Source organism: Aphis gossypii, chromosome 2 (assembly GCF_020184175.1).
Source record: "Aphis gossypii isolate Hap1 chromosome 2, ASM2018417v2, whole genome shotgun sequence".
Lineage (NCBI taxonomy): Eukaryota > Metazoa > Arthropoda > Insecta > Hemiptera > Aphididae > Aphis > Aphis gossypii.
This window is the reverse complement of record NC_065531.1, coordinates 10,343,343-10,360,467: the sequence shown is the minus strand read 5'-3', so window position 1 is coordinate 10,360,467 and position 17,125 is coordinate 10,343,343. Positions and strand designations below refer to the sequence as shown.

Genomic DNA, 17,125 nt, shown 5'->3' with positions numbered 1-17,125 from the left:
AAAAAACTATTTTTATAAATTTGAATTTACATCTCAGTATTTACAAATCTATTTCGCTGGTGTTATTCAAAATTGGTTACCAATATTATCTAAATGATTGAATAAAACTTTCCTCTTTCAAGGAAAAAATCATAAAAATTTGACTATTAAAAGAGACATGGTAGTGTTTCCTCTTGTTGCTTAATATTGGTTTTCAAATATATTGATTTTAATGGTTGTATGGCCAACATACAACATCACCAAAAATCACCTAAGCTTTTGATCGTTAATAAGGTATATTTTAATTTTTTCATATTAAAAAAAAAACCTAGTCTTATTAAGCAAAATGCTTGGAAAATCTCTTATTATCAACAAGTTATATACTTTAAACAAGTTAATAGTAGTCGATATAGTATTTATGTACATAATTTTAGTTCTAAATGAGTTTTTATTATAATTGCTCATAAATGCAATGTATAATTATTAATTAATAATTAGTATTCACTTGAATATAAGAACTCAAAAGCAACAATTTATGTATTTAGTGTTGTCTATTGATTTCAAACATTGTGTTGAATTTTCATGTTACATACATTATATCAATGTAACTGGGAAATCACTTACATTTTTCAAATAAATTATCATAATACTATACACCATATGTATTTATATAAAGCCATTAAAACGTAGTGAAAAATAGTAGTCCTATTATCATTACATAATACCATAAATCACCCATAAACCCACATTGATATCAACAGTTTTAGACCATATATTGATAGTGAAACAATGTAACTAAGTATAACATTATAAAAAAAAGTATACTAAGAGTTTGTTTACAAACATTCAAGCTGGACATTTCCAAGAGTTAACTATTTTAATAGCTTCATATAAATGTAGTAATAAATTAGAAACCAAGGTTATAAAATATTAATTCATTAATCACACATTTTAAAGGAATCAAAATTCACATTTTTTAAATATATTATCAGATAGCATTATATTATAATAAGTTTTGGTAATAACATGCTGATTGTATCCTAATATAATGATCACAAAAATTAAAAAAAATAAATAAAAATACTAATAAAAAATGATTTTCTTAACATCTCGATCGAACATAAACTTCGACATGAAAAGCTCGTTAAATTACAATATATATAACCGTAGTCAAATTATGAATATTATAAATGTCCAATGAGGCCTTTGTTGAAATAGTTAACTTAATTATAGAATTCTTTTTTGTTCTTTTGCCATTTATAAAATTATTCCCAAAGGCCAAAGGTCTCTTTTACTAAGTATTAGTCCTGTGTTTTAAACAATTTAACTAAAAAAAAATTATCATTAAAAAAAAAATAATAATAATAATAATAATAATAATAAATAATAATAATAAAATTGAAACAACTACAATCATAATGAATATTTAATATTAGGCGTGTATAAAAAATAAGACTTAAGAAATAAATACTTGAATAGTGAGTATAGTTTTGGCACGGATGTCCTACTTATAATCCCTGTAAGTCATCTGCACCTTCTGATCAGGTCAAACATATATTTTATTATAAATACATATATATATATATATATTATATACATAAATACATAAAACAATTATCAATAAAATATACATATGCTACTTCTGATCACAAGGCAGAGTGGAAATAGAAATCTAATAAAATAAGAAAAAAAGTAATTTGAACAGGAATTATAACATAGTTTTATATTGACCAAACGTATTTTTAATTTAAAATAAAGTTGTACATTTTAACTAGAAATAATTAAAGTATTGCATTTCGTTGCTTTTATACTATGATTTAAGTAAAATAAAAAAGAAAATAAAGTAGTTAAACCAGTTAACTGTTCAAAAGATATGATCAATAGTATTGTTTATTGATGTTAAACAATAAAATCATGTACCTATTGACAAAAAAAAAAAAAAAAATTGTAGTAAAGCCTATGCACAAATCAATAGCTCCTATGAATACTGGAAGCACGATTTTGAGAAAAATAAATGGGGCAGGAAAATATTTTAGATAATCGAATAACACTATAAATATATATTTTTTAAATTTTTATTAATAATAAGACGATAAAAATAGCAATATTAAAATCGGATCTCAAAACAAGATGTCAACTTGTTAAAGGGGTCCTTTGTATAATGTTCTTTCTTTGAACATAAATTTCTATTGATCGGGATTCCAAAAGTTATTTGTTTTTTGTTTATCATTCAAATAAATATATTCAATACATGCTTTTAACTGAACAATATTATAAATGATGAAAACACACTTCCCTGAGCCTAAAGTGTGTTTACATTAATTAAAATATGACGAGGACACTCTTGTTAGGTCCTTTTTTTTTTAATTTAAATAAAAAAATTCCATTTGTTTCACTTATATTCAAAAGAGGTAACAGTGCTTGCGTTTCCTTCTTGGTTTTGCTTTACGTTTTTCTCGCAACCTTTGTTCTTTCTATAATATTAATAAATAATTATAATACTAATATATACAACTATTAAATAACTACTTACATCTTTCCTAATTTCTCTGACCAAAGTGTAAAATGCTTCATCAACTCCTTGTCTCGTTTTAGCAGATGTTTCAATAAATGGTACACCATATTGTTTAGCTAAATCTGACGCTGCTTTAACATCTATCGCTCTACTTTGTAAATCACACTTATTGCCTACCACTGAAAATTAAATTTAATGTAAGAAATTAATAAATCGACATTTCAAACAATTCATATTTTATTAGAATCTAAATATCTGAATGGATAATACTTCAAAATAATGTTTAAATATTTTCACAAATAAATGAGATTTCAAAAGAATTAATAATTTATTACCATGATAAGAGTTCAAATAATGATGACTTTGATACTTACAAACCATTGGGACATCCTCTGCATCTTTTACTCGTTTTATCTGTTCCCTGTAATTACTGATATCTTCAAATGATTTGGTATTATTAATAGCAAATACAAGAAGAAAACCTTCACCGGTTCTCATATATTGATCACGCATAGCACTATAAGAAAAAAATATATCATTAAATTTTTGTACTCAAAAATTACAAGAAATAAAAACTCACCTATATTCTTCTTGACCCGCCGTGTCTAGAATATCGAGTAGACACGTTTCTCCATCAATTACTACTTGTTTACGATAAGAATCCTCTGAAAATAAATGGAAAAAATACTATTATAAATCATGATTCCATTAAGTATAAAAAATGAATAATCTAAAAAATTATCAACAAAATAAATAGGTAATTACCTATTTAAGGTTCATTAAATATAATAAAAACTAATATAAAACTAACCAATCGTTGGATCATACTCGTCCACAAAACTGTAAAAAAAAAAAATAATACATATAAGCTAACTTTTAACTAAATCTTAGGTAAAATATTTAAACTAGTTATTTAAGAAATTAAAACATACTGGTTCTGTATTAACTGTATTGTTAAGGCACTTTTACCGACGCCACCAGCTGAAAAACAATGTCAAAAATTACATAAAGAATAATATAACATAATATAAAATAGCTACTAAAAACAACATAGCAGCAACAATTATTCAATTTTTTGTAAAATGTACAACTAGTAAGTAGATAATAGGTACACAAAAAACTGAACTAGACACTGATTATGAGACTGATACAAATATGTTTTTATGAAGTTTTAGTAGGTAATTAGTATGTGTTCATAAATAGTGACTAAAAATTATTTTCGAATTAATAATTGTACATAAGTACAGACCTAAATCAAAAAATTACTCTTAGTTGAATGGAAAAATATATCAAGCGAAATTGATAAGACAGAAGAATATATAAAAAGTAATGCAAAAATAAACTTTAGTCCTAAAGAGAATTAAGTATAAAAAGTTTCAAATCTTTGTCTAAAGAATGTCAAGAGATAAGATTCAGGGAAATTATCTAAAGATATAGACCATAAACTCCCATACAAGATGAGAGTATGATGAACTAGTTTGGGTATTATGTGAGTGAATTTGAACGAGTGTGCTGATCAAATTGTACAGGGCAATTGGCAATTTACTGGTATCGGAGAAGAAGAATACTTGTTTAGAAAAAACTCTCAGATATCTAGAAATCAGCACGAGTAATACACATAGGTAGATACTATAACCAATCCACGAACAATGACGCGATCGTCGAGGGTCGGCGAAACGCTAGCCGGTAGCCATTGACATGAACAAATCGTTCAATCTCGACAGATGCCAAGTATAGGGATCGAAAACTCAGACAGCACAAGATATCTGCACGTAGTCGGGGTTTGAGGAGATTAGCTATGGACTGTAAAGGTCCAATATACTAAATCGCAATACGTCCGTGGGTAGTGCAATAACTACTTACCACCGACGACGACCAGTTTGTATTCAGTCATTATTTAATTTTAATCGGCGTTCGGTGTTGTTGTCGTCGTCGTTTGGTCAGTCAACAGCACAGCAAAACAAAAGGCGCTCTTGTGCAGCGTTGTGGTCGGTGGTCACTGGTCCCGTGCGGTGCAACACCGGTCGGCGGCGGCGGCGACGGCGTTCGGCTTGACGACGGCGTCGACTTGGACCGCGGAGGTGACGACAATAATCACGGGTAACGACAATATCGCGGAAAAAATACGCGAAACACACCCCGACCGTAATGTGCACCGATTAGCGAAGACGGAAAAAAAGGTGTTTTGGTTTTTTCCTTCTTTCTTTTCTTTTTTTTTTTTATTATTATTCTCTAAAAGGGGCGTGACATTTATTTATTTATTTTTTGTTTACAGCACAGCCATCTTTTGTACGGCGCACGCAGCCTGTCCAACTGTCCGCTATGTACGTTCCTCGGCGCGCGCGTCGCAGTCGTCGTCGTCGTCCGTCGTAACTCGTTACTCGTACTTCGTAGTCTTCGTCATTGATAACGTAATGTCATAATCATAATATAATATTATAAAAAATATCGTCGTGCAACCGCAATGGGTAGCCGCTGTTCGGTCGTTCGGTGAGCACTGAGCACCGGTAGCCGGTAGGCTGCAGCAGTTGTAGTCGACCCGTGTGTAGGTTTAAAATTGTATAATTCAATATTCGGTATTCCTAATTCAAACGAACGTGATATCCTTACGAAAAACGTCAAATTTGAAAAAAAAAACCCTGATTTATTTATTCAATTACAACTGTAAGTTGAAAGCCTATAAATAGTTTCTACTTAATATCGGGTCCAGACTACGTAATGTGGTCAGTAGAAACTGGCAACGCCGTTGACTTATACTTCTTATAATTTGAAAATTGTTATATTTATAAATAATTAACTATATAAATGCAATTTACAATATTATTGTACTTGCTACTATGTATTATGTAATGGTAATTGAAAGTTTTGTGCTATAACCAACGGGCTACCGTTGGTGGTGGTCCGCTAAATCCATGAGAAACGTTTGCGATCGTACCTGATTGCTGTTCGTGTCACACTGGAGACTAGCGACGAATTTCCGTCAAGTGATAACACCAAAACAAAATAGATAATATTATTATTGCGCTGATAACGTACTTTTCTCCCCCGCCTACGATAATGACTCAACTATTCAATGATAACATACATCGAGCTCCGATCTGAGATCTATAATTGTTGAATGGGTACCTTTGTGGCTTTGTCTTTTGATGTACAATTCCACTTCACGTCTTCACATTTGTTCTAAAAAAGTTTCATCTACATTTTTTGTGAGAAAGATAGTTGATAAAAGAAATTGGAACAAGTAAAAATTCGATGATGGTGTTTTAATGGAAACAAGGGCATTAAAAAAATGTTAATTTTAAATAAAACTTAGGTGAAACAAATATCTATTAACACCACTGACCACTAAGATAGATATCATCCTAGTTTGGTATTTATGTTTTTTAAGACCGTGGTTCGTGATTTACACAAAAATGTAAAAAGAGATATAATAGAATTTATTTGATCATAATTTACACCACATTTACCATGTGTAATTTACACTTCGGTAATTCACTATAATATAATTCTAATATTCTATGGCCATTGGCCTTCAATTTCATCGCTGATTAATAATAATTTGATAAACACAACACAGTATTTTTTCATATTGCACACTGCACCATAGATAAAGAAATTGTCCTTTATCTATGCATTACGCGTACGCTGTAAGACCGCCCACTCACCACCACGACCTACCGGCACAGAAGACAGAACACTAAGCACTAAGCAGTGACCACTACCGGAATCATAGATTAGAGATAGACCGTAATTCCGAGCTGGTTCGGCGTTCCCTATTCAGTATTCGTTTAATCTATATTTTAATTTATTTTAATCTATACCTATTCTGTAGTTTAACTTCGATATTGCTATTTTTTACTATTTAGTATTAACTATTCACATTTCACATATTCACTAACTACTACCGAAATTACAATCATCAGCGTTAGTTGTTGTTTTCTCAAATTCTCCATCACTCCTTGAATACTGAATAAATATTATTAAACAGTTGTTAGTTGTTACTCGTCACTCGTCAGGTGGCCATGGGAGGACCTAAAGAAGGCGTTCAAAAACAAATACAACAAGACTGGGCGAATCGCGAGTACATTGAGGTGATCACGGGCAGCATAAAAAAAATTACAGATTTTCTCAATTCATTTGGTAAGCACATAATATTATTTTGATTGTGGTTGTATGATAAACAGTGTTCTGTATCCATCTTAACAACACTCCTTATTCTGTATTTTAATCATACTTGAGTAAGCTCTAAAATACTTCAGCATAGTTTTTGTTACCATGGACACATATATTTATAAAATATTGTTTGATCAATCTACATTTAAGTTTTTAACCTGTAGTCTTATAGTTTTTAATTTTTCAACACTATTTTTTATCATTATAATGAAAATAACATATTGTACAGATGTCGACAGATCAGTTGTATTAAGTAATTTTGAGAAAAGAGGCTGGGTACATGTTGGCCCTGATGATGATTGGAATTTTTATTGGGCTGGTATACAAACATGTCGTAGTCTATTTAGTATTGATAGTGGCTATAGAATGCATGACAACCAAATGATCAATCATTTTCCTAATCATTATGAACTCAGTCGTAAAGATATGTTGGTAAAAAATATTAAACGTTATAGACGTGAACTTGAAAGAGAAGGAAGTCCATTAGCCAAGCGTTTGGATGGAAAATACTTATATTTAGATTTTATTCCAGTTACATTTGTACTACCAGCAGACTATAATTTGTTTGTAGAAGAATACCGCAAGGTTGGCCCAAGTACATGGATTATGAAACCAGTCGGAAAATCTCAAGGAACAGGAATATTCCTTATTAATAAATTATCAAAATTAAAGAAGTGGTCTAGAGAAGGCAAAAATAATAATTTCAATACATCTACCATAAAGGAATCATATGTTATATCTAAATATATTGATAATCCATTACTTATTGATGGTAAAAAGTTTGATCTTCGTCTATATGTTTTGGTCACATCTTTTCGTCCATTAAAAGCATACTTGTTTAAGTCAGGCTTTTGTCGATTTTGTACTGTCAAATATAATACAAGTGTTGCTGATATAGAAAACTTATTGATCCACTTGACTAATGTCTCCTTACAAAAACAAGGGGATGAATACAACAGTATACATGGCGGTAAATTAAGCATTCAAAATTTGAGACTATTTTTGGAAAGCACAAGAGGAAAAACCGTAACTGAAGCACTTTTTGATAATATTGTTTGGTTGATTGTTCATTCTTTAAAGTCAGTGAGTTATATAATGGCTAATGATAGACATTGTTTTGAATGTTATGGATATGATATTATAATTGATGATAATTTAAAACCTTGGCTAATCGAAGTAAATGCATCTCCTTCTTTAACATCTACTACAGCCAATGACCGTATATTGAAGTATAAATTGATTGACAATATGTTAAGTGTAGTTTTACCACCCAGTGGAGTTCCTGATGTACGTTGGAATAAATGTCCATCTCGAGAAGCAATGGGAAATTTTGAGTTGTTAATTGATGAAGAGTTAGCAGCAAAAGATAAACCTGGACCTTCGACTAAAACTGATCTAAAGGATAGATTAAAGCGAAAAGCCTAGACATTGAAAAATTAATTAGTGCATTAGATAAATAATGTGTAATTAAATTCAATATTAAACATCTTATTTGTAAATATAACAATTTTAATTGTACCTACTCAATATATTTAATATTAATCAGGATCTGATAAGTTTATTAGTTGTATTATAATTTACAAGTATTCACTATTGAAATTCCAACCTAATTTGTAATTAATTAGTCTGTAAATTAGTCATACATAAATTTATACTTATTTTATAAATATTAACTAGAACATTTTTGTTGTAAAATCTATTCATTGATTAGATATTATTATTTTTTAAATTTTTTTTATAGATATGTCATGTCGATCCAGGTTAGCTATTTTAAATGAAAAATTAACTACACTAGAAAGAAGAATTGAATACTTGGAAGCACGGGTATATAAATTATATTTGTATTAATGTGTATAAAGTTATTTAAAAATATATTTTATCTTTTAGGTTACTAAAGGAGAAACTCTTTCATGATGCACTGGCTTCAAATAAATTGAAAATACTTGTAAATTATTTTTAAATTTTCCAAAGTAGTGTAATTTCACTAGTCTTAAGTAATTTGTATTTTTTAATCATGAAAATTTATTTTATATGTTTATAATATTGTATAATTTAAGATATTAAACTTTTAATTATTAGGATATTGTTTTTGGTCTTATGTGTTTTATTAACTCCTTATACTATAAAGTGGATTTATTTATTTATTTTTATGGTACATTTTTAATTTATTTAAAGCAATTATATTACATTTATCTTATGGTTGAAAAGCAGAACTTCAATTCTTAGATTACCGAATACATTAGTTATAGGAGCTAAAATAGGCAAAATGTGCACAAAAAATCAATAAAAAATGTACTCAAAATTAAAAAAAAATCATTTTATGCTATTAATTATATGCACAAAACAAATGTAAAAATATTGAAAAATAAATGTTTTGTGTAAATTTAATTAATATGACAAAAACTAGTTAGCAATTTAACATATTTTTAAAATACTATAAAACATCAATTGTGTAAAATAAATTTACAAACAAATAAACAATAAACAGATTTATGAAAAGTTAAGTCGATAACAATCAATGATTAGATAATCCTTCAACATATTAGTGCAATATAAATTAAATGCTCATAGCATTGTTGTTCTCTGCTTAGTCTGCTATAAATAGAAAGCATACAGAACAATACATAACTTTTATAATTTTTGATCCTTAGTAATCACAATAACTATTAAACCACAACTTAAATATTTCTCTTGAACTATTTCTAAGTACTGTTACATATGATACTACCAGTTATAGAGTTTTTTACCCTTTTATGTTCAAACAGTAAAACTGCTTCTTAGTTCTTAATTTATACATCATACATTAATATTTATTTTATAGAAATGTCAACACATGCCAGATTATGTTATATCAAGTGGACACGTTAAAATTTAATCTCAATCGCTTTCATTCTCAAAAATTACAAGTCATGATATTAGGCATAGGCGTGCGCAGGGGGTATACAGGATATGCAGCTGCATACCCTGAACAACACAGCCTATCACACATACCAAAGACCATTTTTCAATTTCTACCCCTCCATTGCCCCTCCTCTGTATCCGCATAGTGGCAGCTTTCTGCATACCTTGGAAAAGTGGCCTGCGCACACCTATGATATTAGGCTAAGCTTGTTTACATTTTAATCATATTTTGACATCAATACTCACAAATTATGTAAAAATTTGGGTATTAGGTATTTTTAAACATATTTTTAAAAATGTAAATTTTTATTCTTTTATAATATTCATGTTTGGATAAAAATAATTTAATACCACTTAACAACATTGATAGATATATAGATGGTTCTAAAATGTAATGTAAACACCTTATATTTAGTGGTCAACATTAAACAATTGTAAGAAATTTAATAATAATTCAAAATAAGTAGTACATATAGATATAATATAGGTATATTGGTATATAATAGTTTTAAGTCAAAGAAAAATTATAAAATAAAACTTAATATGTTATAACAAAATGTGTTGTAAAAATTATGACACTAGGTAAACTATAACTAGATAATAAAATAAAAAAAATGATAAATTATTAACAGAAATAATTGTTAATTTTTTCAAACAAAATGTTGGTACCTTAAATAAGTATTAATTTTGAATATAAATTATAATTATTATTTACAACAAACATAATATATATTATATTGTATTAATCATTAAATATGTCCTGTATATTTTCATAAATAATAATGTATATACTTCAATTAATTTTATATGTTAATCACAAAATGATAATATAATAACACAAAAATATTATGATAAATGTATAATAAATTAATAATGATAGTGAATAAATTTATATAAATATACATAGTTCACATTTGTTTTAAAAGTTATCATTTTCTTTAATATTACAACTTGGTATTTACTATCCAGTATAATTATAAAATTATTCTTTTAATTGTAGTCAAACAAATTTTTAATATTAATTTAATAAGTCTTGTTTAAATAAAAATATTTTAAACCTACATTATTATAACTTTATCATACTTTGTCAAATAGTGGAGTAGCCAGAGGGGAGGTGATAATGGGTTATACCCCCTTCTACAAGTGTCTATTATTTAGTATAATATACAATCATTTTAAGATGTAAGACGTTTATTTATTTAAAATGAAAATTTAATCCCCCCCTCCAAATGTTTGTAAGGCTATCCCACTGTTGTCAAACGATACAAAAAAGTAGAAATAAATTTACATACCTAGTTGATTTTTATATTTACTTGGCACTTGGCAGTTCATACCTACTGCCGTATTAGGTATTATTTCTAAACAAACTAGTATTTTTATTTTTGTTTATTAAATTGTCTATAAAAATGAAATAATTATACTATTGTCAGTTATTTATTTTATTCTGATTATTTATTTATAGGTATGAAATTACAAGAAAAATAATGAGCTACATCTATAAAATTATAACTAATTGGTAACAAAACAAAATATTTAAATTTTATTTAAATGAATGAATCTACAATCATATAAATGTATTAAAATACACTGATATCCACAGAAAAGATTTAACTCACTGTCTTCAAAAATAACATTCTATTGTATGACTAATGCAGTAACAATAGTTTATTATGCTTATATGTATAAATAACATTCCTGAGTCATTACTCTTTAAAAACCATATAAATTATAAATTGTATGCATACAAATATATTTAACCGAGGGAAAATTAATGTATATTATATTAAGGTATAATTATAAATTAAAATAATAAATATATTATACCAGTAGTTTATAGAAAAACTTAAATGTATGATACCATTGCATATTATACATGTTATTATAATCTAAACATTCTAAACACTTCTTAATATAATATAATATTATAGTATTTATAGTTTATATGTTAAGGGAGGTTAGGGGAATTGGCAAAAGCAAATACTATTTAGTCATTTATAATTGGTTTTAATTCTACTTTTAATTTAAATAAAAATATCGTTAGGATATAGTAATTGTTATAAAATTGAATTTTATGACTTTAAAATAATTGAGATTTTAAATAAGTAAATAAAAACTGAAAAGTACTACTGGTTAATGCATACAAATCAATGACCACAAACGCTATTGTATACAGCATTATATTATTAAATTCATATATATATTGTATTTAAATATCCAATTATATAAATTAATGTTTGGTAATTGGAATGGGTTAGGTAAAATAAAGCTATTAAAATCTAGTTCGAGGTACAGGATATCTTAAAATGAGAGCACTTTCAGCTGACATAATAGGCAATTTGTTTTCACTATGATAGTTTACTAAATGACTGACACTTTCAAACATACGGTCTTTAGTTCTAACTGCACCTTCCGGATCGATTAAAAGTAAGTGTTTCTTCACATCCCCTTGAAGACCTGTTAATACATATTGTCCAGGAGATCCTTGTGATTCTCTAACTAGAAAGTCACCATCCTATTTACACAAAAACAATATTATACATTTTTCTACAAATATTTGTCATGCATCTACTTGTAATCATTTATACTTTTTAATTAAATATTTATAACTATATACATTTTATTTTTATTTTTACATACCTAATGACATATAAATATAAAAAAAAATTATTATTAGGCTTCATATCACTTATCTCAGTACTTAAAAATTACAATTTACAATAGATTAATTATAAACTCATTATTATAATGTACAGGATCAAATGATAATTTTTGCATCATAAAATTGGCTTTTAATATAATATTTATTATAATGAAATACTCATTGTTATATTTAGCAAAGGTTAAGTTTTGGTTTATATTTATTAATTATAGTAGAATGTCTTATAAGTACTTATGTATGTATCTTATTTAAATATACTGCATTGTAATAATAAACAAAAATTAAAAAATAATTATATAATTTTTTATAATTAAAAATGTCAACTATTTTGAATACATCCAATTAAAAATGATAATTGATTAAAAATATAAAAATCTTAAAAAGCAATTAAGATGCTTAATAAAATACAAAATACAAATTAATTTATGACATGCAATGGAAATTGTACTGATTTTTTTTTTTTACTTTTAAATGAGATCTATACCTATACGAAAAAATAAATAAATATGATATAAGAATGTCTACTTATAAATTATTAAACTAATTATAGTTCACAATAAATTATACACAGAACGTTATACATTTGAGAAATGCAGCCACCAATTAGTGACACTTTTATTTGATTATTATTATTTTTAATTAGTTGACAAGTAAATCACAACACCATCTTTGTTTTAACCATTTAGGAAAGTTAACAAGAATTATGGGAGTAGCAAGATTACTAACAAAAGGGATGAGATAGTGAGCAAAAATGGTAACAAATATACAGGGTGCAAATACACAGTCAAATCCAACGATTTGAAAAATTAAAAAAAAATTTTATTAATTTTTCGCTAAACAAATAAAAACCTCACAAGTGGAATTTTATGTTATATAATATTTAAAAACTTCATTTTTTAAAGATTGTGTCACGTAAATGCCTTCCTTGGTTAGCCACACATATATCAGTATTTTTGTAATACTTTTTTACCACGAACGCACGCTGTTCACTCAACCAATGCTCTATGATTACTAAATTCTAGGTATTTAAAAGCGATAAGAACATTCCCGAAATCTCTATCACTTTAGCCTTGTCAACCCTTTTTAAATCGTCAGGTTTGACTGCTGCGCCCTGTAGTATGATTTTCTTATTTGTCTACTAACAAAATCATGAGATCAGAATGGATAGAATGGATAGGGACGTAGGAAAAACATTTAATAATATAAGTAGCGTGATATTTTTAAAGGATGGCATTTTATTTATATTAGACTTTTTGTATTATTCCAGAGCTGGTAGATTATATGTCCAAATAGGTTTAAGTAGCAATTTATTATGAATGTGTGTACATTTATTATTATTAAAAAGACTTTTTAAAAGGAGTAGTTGTAGATTTATATTCAATCTTTTGGATTTAATATGTTGACTCCAAGTCAGTCATTTATAAAGGGTTAGACCAAGTATTTAATACTCAGAGCATTTGAAATTTGGGTGTAGTATATAGACATCTGGACCGAGGCGAGTCAGATAGTCCATAGTATGATAGTATGGATAGATTTAAATTGGTTTATTTTAAATCTCCAGCTGAAGTACCTACCAATGTTTCAAGAGTTGGGATTGAAGATTTTATATGACTAAAGAAGAATTTGAGTGATTAGGTATAATGACTTTGTCATACACATAATCGATGACCGGTATGTTGAGTATAATTGATCAGACGTAAATATTGTAAAGGATAAAGAAAAAATTACCAACTTGAGGGGCACTGGCAGATTTGTTGGCCATTAAAGAAATGTATCACCGAAATAACCTAGGAAATTACGATAAAAGAGGTAGAATTCTATAAAAAGGAAGTAGTTGGTTGAAGAAACATTTTTAATTTATAAAGGAGAATTTTATGTCAAGCTCTATTTAAGGTCTGAGAGATATCAAGAAATACATATCATGACATACATTATAGTTTTTTTCTCTAGTGAGTAAGATTATAGCATCAATAACACTATGAAATAGTTGTATAGTGTTATGTGTGCAGTACAAAAACCAAATTGAGAATCAGGAAAGATGAAATTATCAGAGAGATTGATAGTATTCATTGGAGTATAAGTTTTTCCAGAATTTTTTCAAAAATGGAAGTAAACTTATAAAATGAAAAAATGATATTAAATCAGGTGGTTAATTAGATTTTGGGACTAGGAAAATGGTAAAAAAATTCAACAAAATTGAGAAACATAATAGTCTTAAAACAGAGTTAAATATATGTAAGATAGGTGAATAATAGCTATTTTAAGTAAGTATCTTGGTCATATCTAAGGATTTCTTAGAGGAGTAAAAAATAAATTTTATGTCATTATAATGATATATCATTGTTTTTACTTTAATTAGCAGATGGCTTCCACGAATACAAAATTAAAACTAAATTGTCATGAAATGTGGAATAGTACAAGCATAGAAAATATTAAACTTAAAAAGAAAATATGTACTTAAAAGAAAGCTATATTGGTAATGGTCATTTTCAATGGTAAAAACTTGTCCATGGAAAACAAACAAAACGGTATCAAAAAGTGGTTTTAGAGTAAAATACCTCTTATGAAATTTATAGAGAATAATAATTAGGAGGGGATCTCATGGGAGTTTTTTAGAATAACTATTAAAAAAGTTAGTTATTTTAAAAATGTAAAATTAAGGTTTTTGTTCCTTTAATTACAAGCTATGTATTTAGATTAATACAAAAGTACAAAACCCCAATGAAGTTCCCTCCAAAATATTATTCTCAATAAATTTTATAATAGGTTTTTTTACTCTAAAACCACTTTTTGATGTTGTTTTGTTTATTTTGCGTAAACATGTTTACGTCATTAGATTTAATTTTTATTGCTGTCGTGTGCTGCTACTAGCAGGCATTCTAACAAAAAATTGAAAAGGTTGTTGGTAATGGTGAAGTACTATGATAAAAGTAGATTTGTTTGAATATAATATAATATATTATATTCCACTTACATGTTTTAGTAATGCTTCAGCATGCTGTCTTGTAATGCTACCATGAAACCAAATTTCATCTTGTAATTTTGGTGCCATAACTGGGAGAGGTTCATGATCCACAAAAGGTTCTAAAATATTTTATTCAAATATAATATAAATATAAAATAATACATATTATTTATTTTTAAAAGTTATAGTGATAACATAACATACGCATATCAAATACATCACGGGGTTGTGAGTTGTGGTTTTTATTTCCAACTACAAAATCATTAACATAGTTATGAGCAGGATGTGGTACAGGTGGCGGAGGTGCTTCACAATTCAAATCTATTAAATTATTTGAAACTAGTCTTTCTAAAATCATAATTTATTCAGAGTTATTAATTATAATAAGAAAATAGTTAAAAATATTAATTATTAAATTTATAAACCTCTACTACGATGATCATGATATGAGGGAAGTGGTGGTACAGGTGGTGGTCCAGTTTCTGGAGGAGATTTTCCAGGTAAATCATTATAATATTCTCGCTCATCACGCGTACTTGAGCTTAAAACTGGTGCAGGTTTTGTCAAAAATTGTTTAAAACGTAAATCAAAGGCTTGGCCAATAGTTGTAATAACATCTTGTGCTAACTCGCCTTCACCACACTCCAGCACATAACATGCACGCCAGTCTTTAATGTCTTTTGCTACAAATGCAACAAAATCTATTGTGTCCTAAAATAAATCATAACAAATAAAGAATATTTAATAAATAGATCATTTAAAATTTAAATATTCTTACAGTATCACCCCCAGATGCAAAAGATATCCTAGGCATATCATGTGTAGAAATTACAGCATGTGAATCTCTAAGTTTTAATGTCAAGCATGTACTAGATATAGACAACGTAACATTTGATCCTGCATGATCCATAATTGAATGATCACCAATAAGTCTTGAAATTTTTTTATCCACCTAAAAAATATAACATTTTTTAAATAATAATAGTATTATAAAATTAAAGAATTTTATTCCATTTTTAATTATTTAAAATACTACAAAATAAAATAATATAATTTACTTTTCGTTTTTTATCAGCAGTTTTTAGTCCAGCTGCTTCACAAACTTTATTTATACATTCCCTAAGAAAAATATATTATCAATAAAAATTAATTATTTTTAAATTTAAATAATATTTACTTACTTGGCTACTAAAAATCGTGTATCAAAATCCAAACTTTTCATAGATGTCAGTACTTCCAAACAGCCAATATACTAAAAATTTTAATAATAATACCAGTTTGTAAACAATCACACATTAAAAATGTTAAACAAATAAACTCAATAATTATTAAAACTTACTCGAACTTCGTAGCAAACACTACTTCTCGTAATAACATTGTCAGGATGTAACCAACCTCTAGCTGGTTTGTTCATGAAACTTCCCCATGAATCTGGCATTTTAACTAACACAATTTATAACGTACTTCTGAAATTGTTTATTAATACGATATAAATGTTAGTAACAAAATTGTACATTATTTAATCAATAATATGTTTAAATACCTACAATTACTTACTAAAGAAATATTTACTCAATAAAGCTTGGGAACCAATCGTATTCCATAATCACAATAAAGACTTCAACAATCACAGTAATATCAATTTAAAAATGCAATCTAGATATTTTTTGTGAAACAAAGAAACTAATGTTTAAAGTATGTAACTTTTCTTACGAACACTTTTATTAAAGTACTCACTTAACAAGTTACTACCTACAACTACTCAATACATTTGTCAACATCTGGAACAATGTTAGTGGAAAGAGTAATTTCATTCATAACTGATTACAATTTTCTTATCATAGTGTTGTGCTAAAAGTGATATAATCACAGAATAACTGATTAGTGATTATGAAATATGAATATTAAACCATAGTATTGTATATGTATATTA

General features: G+C 27.3%; 4 protein-coding genes across 9 annotated transcripts; 2 read left to right on the top strand and 2 right to left on the bottom strand.

The window, feature by feature from the left end:
* Nucleotides 1–1,551: 1,551 nt before the first annotated feature.
* Nucleotides 1,552–4,890, bottom strand: LOC114121282 (GTPase HRas). Its single transcript, XM_027983535.2, has 7 exons — nt 4,358–4,890; nt 3,427–3,475; nt 3,306–3,334; nt 3,075–3,159; nt 2,869–3,011; nt 2,513–2,673; nt 1,552–2,453 (listed from the first exon to the last, which is right to left on the bottom strand). Exons 1-7 carry the CDS (start codon nt 4,386–4,388, stop codon nt 2,382–2,384), a joined length of 570 nt encoding a protein of 189 aa, XP_027839336.1. The 5' UTR covers nt 4,389–4,890; the 3' UTR covers nt 1,552–2,381.
* Nucleotides 4,786–8,748, top strand: LOC114121283 (probable protein BRICK1). 4 transcript variants are annotated; one of them, XM_050201469.1, is made up of 4 exons: nt 4,786–4,905; nt 6,483–6,634; nt 8,409–8,491; nt 8,555–8,748. In XM_050201469.1, exons 2-4 carry the CDS (start codon nt 6,517–6,519, stop codon nt 8,579–8,581), a joined length of 228 nt encoding a protein of 75 aa, XP_050057426.1. In that variant the 5' UTR covers nt 4,786–4,905; nt 6,483–6,516; the 3' UTR covers nt 8,582–8,748. The 4 variants fall into 4 exon arrangements, with proteins under 4 accessions (XP_050057426.1, XP_050057425.1, XP_050057424.1 ...); XM_050201468.1 differs by lacking the exon at nt 4,786–4,905 and adding an exon at nt 4,907–5,039; XM_050201467.1 differs by lacking the exon at nt 4,786–4,905 and adding an exon at nt 4,945–5,158.
* LOC114121281 (polyglutamylase complex subunit TTLL1) lies at nt 6,642–8,215 on the top strand. The gene has a single exon (XM_027983534.2). It carries the CDS (start codon nt 6,770–6,772, stop codon nt 8,090–8,092), a length of 1,323 nt encoding a protein of 440 aa, XP_027839335.1. The 5' UTR covers nt 6,642–6,769; the 3' UTR covers nt 8,093–8,215.
* A 2,811-nt stretch (nt 8,749–11,559) lies between the features above and the next one.
* Nucleotides 11,560–16,986, bottom strand: LOC114121289 (SHC-transforming protein 1). 3 transcript variants are annotated; one of them, XM_027983544.2, is made up of 9 exons: nt 16,740–16,986; nt 16,532–16,658; nt 16,374–16,444; nt 16,251–16,311; nt 15,971–16,144; nt 15,618–15,903; nt 15,397–15,540; nt 15,202–15,311; nt 11,560–12,080 (listed from the first exon to the last, which is right to left on the bottom strand). In XM_027983544.2, the coding sequence occupies exons 2-9, from the start codon at nt 16,628–16,630 to the stop codon at nt 11,838–11,840; spliced, it is 1,188 nt and encodes a 395-aa protein (XP_027839345.1). In that variant the 5' UTR covers nt 16,631–16,658; nt 16,740–16,986; the 3' UTR covers nt 11,560–11,837. The 3 variants fall into 3 exon arrangements, with proteins under 3 accessions (XP_027839345.1, XP_027839344.1, XP_027839346.1); XM_027983543.2 differs by having other exon boundaries at nt 16,750–16,986; XM_027983545.2 differs by having other exon boundaries at nt 16,765–16,986.
* Nucleotides 16,987–17,125: the final 139 nt, after the last annotated feature.